At 39.3% G+C, this 12070-nt stretch overlaps 1 protein-coding gene across 3 annotated transcripts in view; it reads left to right on the top strand.

The window, feature by feature from the left end:
• The first annotated feature begins 3092 nt into the window (after window positions 1-3092).
• GOSR1 (golgi SNAP receptor complex member 1) overlaps window positions 3093-12070 on the top strand; it is a 46137-nt gene continuing 37159 nt past the window's right edge. The window contains exons 1-4 of one of the 3 annotated variants that reach the window (XM_008056053.2): window positions 3093-3179; window positions 5593-5707; window positions 10585-10672; window positions 10987-11094. In XM_008056053.2, coding sequence (XP_008054244.1) covers window positions 3149-3179; window positions 5593-5707; window positions 10585-10672; window positions 10987-11094 — 342 coding nt within the window. In that variant the 5' untranslated portion in view covers window positions 3093-3148. Of the gene's footprint in view, window positions 3201-5592; window positions 5714-10584; window positions 10673-10986; window positions 11095-12070 lie in introns of all 3 variants that reach the window. The other 2 variants (XM_008056051.2, XM_008056052.1) reach the window with 2 other exon arrangements.

Here is a 12070-nt window from a genome sequence, read left to right as displayed (position 1 = left end):
AAAATATATTATTATCAAAATAATATATATTATTATCAAAAGACAAGATTAAATAATGAAAAGTCAAGAAAAGAATAGAAACAATCCTATGGAAGGTACAGATTTTTCAGTCATCAACAAGAAATTTTGAAATAATGGTAGTGATCAAGTTCAAAAAAATAGAAGTCCGGGTGTAGTAGCTCGTACCTGTAATCCCAGCACTTTGGAAGGCCAAGGCTGGAATATTGCTTGAGCCCAAGAGTTTGAGACTAGGCTGGGCAGCATAGCATCTCCACACAAAAAAAAAAAAAAAATGAAAAAATTAGCCAGGCTTGGTGGTGTGCACCTGTAGCACCAGCTACTCAGGAGGCTAAGATGGAAGGAGTACCCAAGTTCAGGAGGCTACAGTGAACCTTGACTGAGCCACTGCACTCCAGCCTGGGCAACAGAGAGACCTCGATGGAGGGAGGGAGGGAGGGAGGGAAGGAGGGAAAGATGAAGAATTTCAGGAGAGAATTAAAATATATTAAAAAATTAAATGGAGAGTTTTATTTATTGACGAGATGGGATAGGTGTGTTTCTATTCCTCTCACTAAAAACAACAAAAACTTCAGGCATTAATATAAAACAAAACAAAAGAAAGGCTCAAAGGTGGAAAGAAGAGGGCAGGTTGTCCAGAGACCTCAGGATTTGAAGAACAATGTGAAAGTGACATCCCTGGGTTTTCTTTCTGCCTCATACATCCCACAATGGGTGCTAGAGAATCTGGCAACCCAGAAATGTCAAAGGGTACAGATAAGCCCAAAGGAAAGCCTTCTCTCTCTAGACAAAGGACCAGGAAACAGGTAGCCTAACAAGACAGAATACTTTTAGAGAATAACTGCACAACTCTAAACAAATGCCACAGAAAAAACAGAGGCCCAGCTTCATCCCATGCCAGCAAAGGCTGAGCGGCGAGCCTAGACTTCCACCCCAACCTAGCTGTAATGAAGCATCCCCTCCCTGATTTGGGTGGTGTCAAGGAAGGCCAAGTAGGGAGTAGGACTTCACACTGCACAAAAACGAGGATTCCTGCTGTGGTGTCTGTTGGGGCCACATGAGGAGCAGTAACAAGCCACCTCCCACCTGCGGTATCAACTAAGGCTAAGAGAGATCCTGAACTTCCTCTCCCATCTAGAAGAAGCAAGCAACTCCCTACTTCTCCCACCAGCACATTGTCAGAGGAAGTCTGCTTAAACAGAAGACTTAAATAATGTCCAGAATTTCACAATAAATACTCAAAATATCAGGATACAATTTTCAAAAATCCATTATGCCAAGAACCCAGAAATGCAACTTAAGTGAGAAAAAACAGACTCCAAAAAGATGACACAGATGTCAGAATTATCTGACAAGGACTTTAGAGCAGCTGTAATAAAAGTACTTTAAGCAATTACAAACAAATAGGACAAATAATAAAAAGAGTCTCAGAAAATAAATAGAACATATGATGAGGAACTGAATGGAAATTTGAGTAGTAAGAAAACAATAATTGACATAAACTCAGCAAACAGGCTCAATAGCAGAATGGAGGGGACGCGAGAAAGACAACTTGCCTGTCAGTGAATTTGAAGACAGAATAGTAGGTGTTGCCTAATGAACAATGGAATCTAGACTGGAAAAAAAAAAAAAAAAAGCAGAGCCTCAGAGATATGTTGAACCTTAACAAAAAAGGTCAAGCAGTCATGTCATCATGTCATAAGCTTTTCTCTTTTCTTGAATTCTGTCATCAGAGTTCCCCTGAAAAGAGGAGAAAGAATATAGGATATATATGTATTCAAAGAAATAATGGTTGAAAATTCCCCACATTTGGCAAAATACATAAACCTAAGAAATAAGAAGCTGAGAAAATTCCGAACAGGATAAATCCAAATAAATCCATACAAGACACATCATAACCAATTTCTGAAAACCAAAGAAAAAGAATAATTCTTGAAAACAATGAGAGGAAAAAGACACCTTAGCTGTAGTGGGGGAAACATTCAAATGACAGCAGATTTCTCATCAGAAACTGTGCAGGACAGAAGAAGGAATTGGCACATTTTTTAAGTGCTGAAAAAGAAGAAATGGTCAACCCCAGATTCTATATCTGGCAACAATATCCTTCAGGAATAAAGGGAAATCAAGACATCCTTAGACAAATAAAGACTAATAGAATTTGTCACCAGCTGACCTACTCTTTTGAAAAAATGGCTGAAGGAAGTTCTTGAAACAGGAAATAATAAGGGAAGGAATCTTGGAACATCAGAAAGTAAGGAAGAACATAGAAAGAGTATATAATATGGGAAAACAGAGTAAGCTTTTCTCTTTTCTTGAATTCTGTAAATTATGCTTGACAGTTGAAGCAGATATAACTTTGATGTGGTTCTCAGTGAATGTAGAGAAATATTTTTTTAAATGTACAAGAGTGTGGGGGAAAGAACTTCATAGGAGGTAAGATTTCTACACTTCACTAGAACTGGTAAAATGTCAACACCAGTAAATTGTGATAATTTGTGTATCTATAAAGGGTAGGTTTGGACAGCACATTTGAACAGTTTGAGAGGTCAGGATGAGAGCATGTGAAAGCTGTTAGCTCACACTTTCTAGATTTGGTGCCTGGAAAGTTAAGAGGGCTGGAACAGAAACTACTGTAGACACAGGGAAAAGCAGCCAGTGGAGAAGAGCGCATATTCCAGAGAGTGTTGGATGATGGAGCATGGACGGTGGCGGGATTGGCTTTGGGAGGAAAAGAGCCTCTGTCTCTGAGAAAGCAAGAGGCTAGCTGAAGATACACCTTTGAAGGAAGATAGGGAAACTGAAGGAGTTGTCTGAGGGTGACTCTCCTCACAGTCAAGTAGGCACCTGTTGATGGAAGAGAAGCCGAGATGAGGGAGATAATGGAGGTTTGGGGCGCAAAAAGCGGGGATGAGCACCAGAAGTTAGACATTTAGGGAGTGTCAGGGGCTGACCGGTTTTCAGACTCGGTACTCAAAAATCTGTGAAATAACGAATTGACCACCAGGTGGCGGTATCCATGGAGGCTCGCATCCCATCGGTCCTGGCGTCCAGGGCGGAAGAAGGCGCGGAGGTGGCTCTCTGGCCCGCTTCGTCTCTACTCCCTTATCCCGACTGACGTTGGACAACAAAGATGGCGGCAGGAAGCAGCAATTATTGGGAAGGTGAGGGCGAGGAGGCCTCCAGTTGGTCCCCGCGAGGGTCAGAGGACTTGAATGAGGACAGGTTTTGGGAGAGGCAGCAGGAGAAAAATCCAGGCTTCCAGAGCGGCAGAGCTGAGGAGCGGGGCTTGCCTAGTGGAAGCCCCGGGGCCTGAGGACTGAAGAGACAGAATGGTCGGGGGCAAGGGGCTGGCCTGTCCCGGCTGTGTAAGCAGGACCTGGGCAGGGGTTGGGCAGAGTGCACAGAGCAGGGACGGAGAGGAAGAGTACCTGGATCGCCATATAGAACTGGGTGGAGGGATGGTGCAACTCGGACGAAGAGGCTTGGGGTACGAACTCTGAGGAAACAAGTGTTGAGCAGAAAGATCCAGAGCCCGGGAGACTGGAGGAGTCAGCGCCTTGGAGCTGAGGTCACTGTTGGAAAACAGAGTGGGAAAAGAGAAAGGAGGGACTTGTCATTCCGGTCCTTGGGGGAAGTATGAGCGGAATGTCTCCTACTGGGTCCCCATGGCAACTTCAAGCTGGGGACTTTGAGGATTGGGTGTTTGAAGGCAGAGAAAATAACTTTATCTTCTGCTCTGGCGTCTAAGATCGGTTTTGTTAAAAGGGAAAGTTGAGAGAATCTATGTGATTTGCAGTTATTACATTTACTACCCTTCTTCCACACACACACAAAAAAACCTTCTTGCGGTTTGACAAGTGCGTTTACTGAATTCCTGAAAATATGATCCGATAAAGTGAGCTCATGTGAAACTCATTCTTGGATCGTGTTGATTAACAAGGTCAGAAAAGGCTCATCTTTTCCTTTCAACGTCTCTTTGCTTTACTACAACATAGAAATTACTTTCCGAATCCCTTTCCTCTGATCTGTTGCCTGTTACTACCCATAGAGTCCTCTAAAAACACAGTATTGTCACTATCAGCCACTTGGTCTAAGAAACTTAATTCTAAGTTCATCCAGACTTCCTTGTCTTACTTTCAAAATGCTTGCACTTATGTTTTGTATTAGAGAAGACAATTACATTACGGAAGTGTGCTTATAGTTTAAAACATATATTAAAATGCCCATTTGAAATGTGTTACTAGCTAAAAAACATTTTAAAATTATGTAGAAAGAGGCAACTGGCATTTTTAATACTAGTTATTAGGCTATGGGGTTTTTTGTTTGTTTGTTTGTTTTTTGAAGAGCCAGGCTATAGTATTACAGCAGTTCATTATTGACAACCTACTCTGTATGAGCTGTTTTGGGCATATGATTACTAGTGCATAGAAAAACCCTGAAAGTAGGGGGTTAAAAAACAAAAAGCTGAGGTTCATAAGTTAAGTAGATTGTCAGTAAATCTGAGTCAAGAAGTGGCTGTGCTGAGATTTGAACTGAGATTTGGTCTCTAGACAAATATGGTCTACTATGTTAACTCTGCTTCCTACTTCGGGTTGCAAAGTATATTGAAATTATGTTTTGTGTTCCTTATCCCTGAAAGAGAGATTTCTTACACCATCCCTTGCTGTTTTTCAACCCTTTTATTTTAACCTTCACTTCACAGTGAATGAGAGTACTCATATCAATGTGAGTTTCCAGACTGTGCCCTCACACAACCCTTTGGATGCCAAACTACTAGACCAGTTTCTCTGCTTGTTTGTTTACTTCTGTTTCTAAAACTTATGCTCTTATTTCTGTCATACTCATATTCTACCTCATTAGTTAGTAGCACATTGTTTCATGTTAGTTTTAGCTCTCTGAGTTTAATTTTCTTTTTGGTTTTATTTTTTTTTGGAAAGTAGGATTTATTAAGAGGACAGAAAAGCTCCCACAGTGGGAGGGGACCCGAAGGGGTTGCCCAATTTTCTTATTAAAAGGCAATTTTAATGGTAATTTATTTTTTCTTTATGTTCAATCGCTAAGTTATTTTACTATTATGAAAAAAAGTTCATAAGCCTAATAAAGCTTTGGAACATAAAAAGACAGCAAAAACCTTCTCAAAAACAGTAATAGCTTCTGTCTTGTAATGTTAGCTGGTAAGTTGTTATGATGCTGGTCATAGACCATATTCAGCTCCTTTGTGATTTGTATTTCTTCTCGTTTTCCTCTGAATTATAGAATTTTAGTTATTGCTATAAAAATAGCTTGAGGGATGTTAGAAGAACATTTGTTTTCTAGCTGTTTTTGAAATAAAGCTAAAAATTTGTATCTCTCACTCTTGCTTCCCTTCTTGCCCCACCTGAAGTTTATAAGCGACTAATTTGCTTTCCTGGGCAAGTCCTTGGTTTCTTCCTTTCAAAACTCTTCTTATGGAGGGAACTAGATCAGTATATGATCATTTTCACAGTTTGTTTTCTTCATAACAGTCTTGTGAGGTTCATGTCTACTGATGAACTTTTTGTGTCTAATTATTTACTTTTATAATTTTGTTAAAAGACCTCAGGAAACAGGCTCGACAACTGGAAAATGAACTTGACCTGAAACTAGTTTCCTTCAGTAAACTATGTACAAGTTACAGTCACAGCAATGCCCGAGATGGAAGACGCGACAGGTATAGGTACTACCAGATTCTGTCTCTTATGCCTTAAATTATATAATGTTTTTAAAGCATTAAAAAAAACTAAAATGTATGACCTCTGTAACTTGGTCTGTTGGTGAATTTTTGGTGGAGATTTTGTTTTTTGGTTTTTTAGTAACTTATTAATTCTTCCTAATTATTGAGACTAACATTTATTTGGCATCCATAAACAAAGACAGTGACAGTGATGGAGGAAACTGCTAGGGTTAAGAATGAGTTTGTATCAAAAATATGAGTGTCTAGCTCAGCCAGTATAAGGAAAGTGACTGATTTGCCTACATTGTATTTCTTGTGTCTTCTAATTGCTAACTAGATCTAAGGAACTACCCAAATGCAAAGTATACATACTGCTATTTTGGTGTTTATTCTCTTAGAATGGATCTGATACAGTGTGTATCCTCACTCTTAATCATTGAAGCTATTTTTGATTTTGCTACTTTTTTGAGAAACTGGTATATTACTAAATTGAACATATGGAAAATATGTTTTTATTTTCGAATCTTATGCTCACTTTTTTAGAGACAGGATCTTGCTCCATCACCCAGACTGGAATGCAGTGGCACAGTCATAGCTCAGTGTGGCCTCAAACTCTGGGCTCAAACTGTCTTCCCATCTCAGCATCCTGAGTAGCTGGGACTACGGGCATGCAACATCATGCCCAGCTAATTTTTAAAGAAGTTTTTCTAGAGACAGGGTCGCACGTGTGGGGCAGGATGGTCTCAAACACTGACCTCAAGCTATCTTCCTGCTTCAGCTTCCCAAAGTGTGAGCTGGCCAGGTTCGGTAGGCTGAGGCAAGTGGGTTGCCTGAGCCTGCAGGTTCAAGATCAGCCTGGGCAACGGCGAGACCTTGTCTCTACAATAAATCAAAAATTAGCCGGGCATGGTAGCATGTACCTGTAGTTCTGGCTCCTTGGAAGGCTGAGGTGGAAGGATTGCCAGAACCCAGCTGGTCGATGATGGGGTGGCCCTGAGTGTGCCACTGCACTCCAGCCTGGGCGACAGAGTGAGACTCCAACTAAAAAAAAAACAAAAAAAAAAACAAGTGTGAGCCACCATGTCCAGCCCCTTATGCTTACTTTAAGCCATTGCTTATTTCAAAACAATATTAGGAAATCTTTAAGACACTTAGAAAGATATAAAGAATAATACAATGAACTCCCATGTGCCTATCTAACATTTTAAGAAATAATCATTACTGATTCCATTGAAGCTTTTTATTGCACCCCACTTTCTCTCTCCCCATCATCAACATATATATTTACTCCATATATTTGTATTCCTAAGTAATTAATAGGATCCTATGGTGTTGTATAATATACATAGTATAATTTTGCAACTTTTTTGTGTTTAACATTGTTTTTGAGATTTAGCTATGGATGCATTTAACTCTGGTATATTCATTTGCTACATATAGTTTTGCATTATATAATTGCATCACCCTGTTTAAGCATTCGATGGATGGACATTGTTTCTAATATTTGCTAGTTAATAATAATAGTGCTTTTCATAGCTGACACAGAGTGTTCATTATATGTCAAGTACTGTTATAAGAGCTTTATATAAATGCTGCTGGGAACTTTTTTTTTATTTTTTGAGTTGGAGCCTCACTCTATCACCCAAGCTGGAGTGCAGTGGCATGCTCATAGCCACTGCAGTCTCGACCTGTTGGGCTGAGGCGACCCTTCCTCCTCAGCCTTCCAAGTAGCTGGAACTACAGGCATGCTCTACCACACCCAGTTAATTTTTTGATTTATTGTAGAGACAAGGTCTCACTAAGTTGCCCAGGCTAGTCTCGAACCCCCGGGCTCAGGCAGTCCTCTCACTTCGGCCTCCCAAAGTGCTGGGATCCCAGGCTGAGCCACCATCCCCAGCCAGGAACATTTTTACACAGAATGTTTATACCATATATCTAGCAGTGAAATTGCTTGTAGGAGAGTTATTTGTTGTTAATCTACATTTTACCCAGTTTTTCAAAGGTGGTAGGTGGGATATTTTTCAGCTAATAATAAAAATAACAAGACTGAGCTTGGATTTGAACGTAGATCTTTCATTTTCAGAGCCCCCACTCTACACCCTGCTATGTAGGAGGTGCAAAAAAAATGTATACACATTTTAAGAGATGTTATCTATGTATTACTTTTTCAAGTTAAATTATGGTAGCAGTGTATAATATGACATTCGCTCAACCATACTTCTGCCATTTTTGTTGATTGTCCTTTCACAGGGTGACTTTAGCATTCATTTGATTATGCCATCTTTTGAGGGAGCATCATACTTAAAATGTGTGTGCATTTTTTTGGCACCCCTTGTATTATGCACATTCTAACAAAAGACTCATTTTAACACCATAGCCAAAGTATTGTTCCTTTTTTATCTAAAAATAAGTTATTAGCATGTCACATATATCTCATTGCAGTGCATTGCTTTGTGCTTATCTTTATTTAGGAAGTAAAGAGAGTAAGGAATGTTCTTTTCTGTGACTAAAGGTATTTTATGATTGGAAAGCATTTTTTATGTTCTGTTTTCTTCGTGAACTTAATACTTGTGTAACTTCTTTAAAGGAAAAACTATTTTGAAAAGATTTCCTATTATGAATTATAACTGACTTTGTAGGATGATTTCAACCTATTTGTCCCTTTAAATTAAAAAAAGCAATTGCTTTGTTAAGCACCAGTCAGGCCATGTGTTCTTTGAACTGTGGCCACCATCTTTTCTTAGCTTTGCCCCCGTCCCCTACCTTGGGGAGGTGAACCTTCTCTCTCTAATTGGCTTTCTTTTTTTTTTTTTTGAGATAGAGTCTCGCTCTGTCGCCCAGACTGGAGTGCAGTGGCTGCTCCCGGCCACCGCAGCCTCCACCTGCTGGGCTCCGGTGATCCTTCCACCTCAGCCTTCCAAGTAGCCAGAATTACAGGCATGCACTACCACGCCCGTCTGATTTTTTGATTTATTGTAGAGATGAGGTCTCGCTGCCCAGGAGGTCTTGCCACGGGGCTCAGGCAATTCACTCACCTCAGCCTCCCAAAGGCGCGGGATTACAGGCTGAGCCACCGAGCCCGGCTAATTGACTTTCTAAATAAGCTATATTTTCTAATCTTTAAACACACACACACACACACACACACACACACACACACACACACAAAAGCCTAAGGCCATGAGAATCAAGATTTAGTGTATGTTCTTTCTCTTTTTTTTTTTTTAAGTCGGGATCTTTTTTCTTAAGTCTGTCGCCCAGGCTGCAGTGCAGTAGAACGATCATGGCTCACCATAGCCTCAACCCCCTGGGGTCAGGCAATCCTTCCACCTCAGCCTCCTGAGTAGCTGAGACTCCAGGCACCTGCCACCACACCCAGCTAAATTTTTTATTTTTTGTAGAGACAAAATCTCGCTATGTTGCCTAGATTGGTCTCAAACTGCTGGGCTCAAGCAGTCCTCCCACCTTGGCCTCCTAAAGTGCTGAGATTAGAGAGGTGTGAGCCACCACATCCTACCAAGATTCAGTATGTGTTCTAAAGTGTTTTGTTTGATGTCCAGGTTGGATGCATGTCACAATGAATTAACTCAGTGATGGCTAGAATTTTTCTTCCAGGAATCTTTTTTCTTTTTTTTTTTAAACTTTCTGTATTTTTAGAACTTCAGGGTCTATCATCACACACCTTTAAAATGAATTAAATTTAGCTGAGTCCTAGTATTGTGACTAACTAGTTTGGGGCCATTTCTCTTGACTCTTTTACTGTCCTGATAAGTATATGAATATGATGACTATGGAATAGCCAGTAATAGAGATTGCTCCCTCATTGCTCATGTGCTAATACATATCCTCTGGGGACCTGATGATGGTCAGTGTTTTTTCAGAAAAGGCAAAAGAAACTTTCAGGACATATGGATGTAGAATTTGAATCTGTCAAATATAAGTTTCACTTGTAAAGTTTTTTTTGTTTTTTTTTGGAGTTAGGGTCTCACTCTGTCATCCAGGCTAGAGTGTAGCAGTACAACCATGTCTCACTGCAGCCTCAATCTCCTGGGCTCAGGTGATCCTTCCACCTCAGCCTCCCAAGTAGCTGGGACTACAGGTGCACACCACCATGCCTGGCTTATTGTTTTGTTAGATTTTTGACTGACTATTCAGATTTGAAAAGACAGTTCAAGGTATTTTTTTCAAAGCAAAAAGATGATTGTATATTATAAGTGGAAACATAGAAGGTTTGTATTAAAATAAGCTGGATATGGCTATATATATTGAACTTAAAGGCAGTTCTTGATTTTTCAATAAATAGTTATCTAGTCTGTGGATCATTTACATCTCAGTTTTGTTTCCTCTTGATACGAGTCAGGAAAGAAGAGAGAACTTAATTTAAAGGCCTAAGGAACCACACTTCTTTTGGGGTAAAAATTTAAAAGATTATTCCTCATAGGTCCTATAACATAATTCATAATTCATTTTATGGCTCCTCTTGTATGCTATACTTCATAATTCTACAGTTATTTTTTTCACATAATTTCTTCTTTTAGATTAAGAGTTTAGTTGAGAACTCCCATAGCTTAAGTTACTTTCTACCATTTGTGAAACAGTAAACAAGCATTTTCAAAATGCTTTCTTTTTGTTTTTAAGATTGGATATATTAACGCTTGGAAAAATCTTACATTCAATCATATTATATACTGAATGTAATATTGTAGGACATAGGTGGTCTTATAGGAAAACTTTTATAAAAATCATAATTTCTTGAGAAATAGAATATCTTAGGGGTTCTACTTGACCCTTTAATAATAATCACCTTATTATTTTAAGTATGTTTTAGGACGAGATTTGAGTAATGGATTCTCTTTAACTGAACTTCTTTTTAGTTCTGACACAACACCCCTTTTAAATGGATCAAGCCAAGACAGAATGTTTGAGACAATGGCAATAGAGATTGAGCAGCTTTTGGCAAGGGTAAGTGCTTTCTGTTAAATGCCTATTTTGCTAATAACTGTGTACTTGTTAGGTATGGTACTGGATTGTATTTAAACAGACGTGTTTATTGAAATTATGCATTCAAAATCTGCACCTCCAGGTCACTTGATTTTGATGACAGCCAATGCCAGGTCGTATGGTGTTATTTTAGCCTTTATGAATTATTTGGGAGAAATACTGATGTCTTGACAGTTTTTTTTTTTTTTTTTGCTGTCAGCCAAAAGGCAAATGATTTGTATTTAACTATTTATTGAGCTTTCTAAAATATTTTTGGTTTTTTTCTTTTTTTCTAGCTTACAGGAGTAAATGATAAAATGGCAGAATATACCAACAGTGCAGGTGTCCCATCCTTGAATGCAGCACTAATGCATACATTACAACGACATAGAGACATATTACAGGTAATATTTTGGGCTTGAGACTTTTATGTTGTCACAGGAGGTTTTTTTAAAAAAAAAAAAAAATTCTCTGAATAGGATGTGTGCACATGTATTTAAAAGGACAAAGAGAAAAAGATCTTCTGAGAAAATAAATGCCATGCTATAGGAATTTGTCTTGTTTTACTTTCTTGTGTGTATCAGTATTAAAGAATTTTGGAAATGTCTAATAGCTCTTGCTTTTTCTTAGTGATATTGAATAATATTCATCACTAGATAAATATACTTTCTAAAATTCTTTTGAGTAGAAGTCTCAATCTGTTTCCCAGGCTGGAGTGCAGTGGCATGCTCACAGCTACTGCAGCCTTGACCTACTGGACTCAGGTGATCCTTCTGCATCAGCCTTCCAAGTAACTGGAACCACAGGTGTGTGCCACCACACCAGCTGTTTTTTTTTTTTTTTTTTTATTGTTGTTGCCAAGTTGCTCAGGCTGGTCTCGAACCCCTGGACTAAGGCAATCCTCTTGCCTCCACCTTCCAAAGTGCTGGGATTACAGACGTGAGCCACCACTGCTGGCTGATAAATATATTTCTGCTCTGGGAGACCTACCTAGCTAGCTATAACAGTGAAATAGCTAATGGTCATGCATAGTCAATAATATGGTGGTTTAGAGTATACTTTCATCAGACTTTGAAGATTACATGAAAAGAAAATAACTTACTATAGTATATTTTTTGAGAAAATACTAAAAGTATGTACCAATAAAACAAAATAAACTCTTTTTTTTCCCTGCCTCTTTCAAGTGCCTACCCAAACAGCAACTATGCATTGAAACATCATCCACCAGCTTTCAGGGGTACTGTCCCTCAGATCGCTGAGGGCTTCTAAGCCCTTCCTCCCAGGCAATTAGGTGTCCAGACACCCTAGTGCGGTGAGGGATCTGATATCAGTAACTCCCACCTACCCCTCTAGAGTGTCTGAGTTCGTGGTCCCTATTCT

The sequence above is a fragment of the Carlito syrichta genome, unplaced genomic scaffold (assembly GCF_000164805.1).
Source record: "Carlito syrichta isolate Samal-C Ts95f unplaced genomic scaffold, Tarsius_syrichta-2.0.1 Scaffold302085, whole genome shotgun sequence".
NCBI classification, from domain to species: domain Eukaryota; kingdom Metazoa; phylum Chordata; class Mammalia; order Primates; family Tarsiidae; genus Carlito; species Carlito syrichta.
The sequence above is the reverse complement of the archived record's forward strand: the minus strand, read 5'-3'. Positions and strand labels throughout refer to the sequence as shown.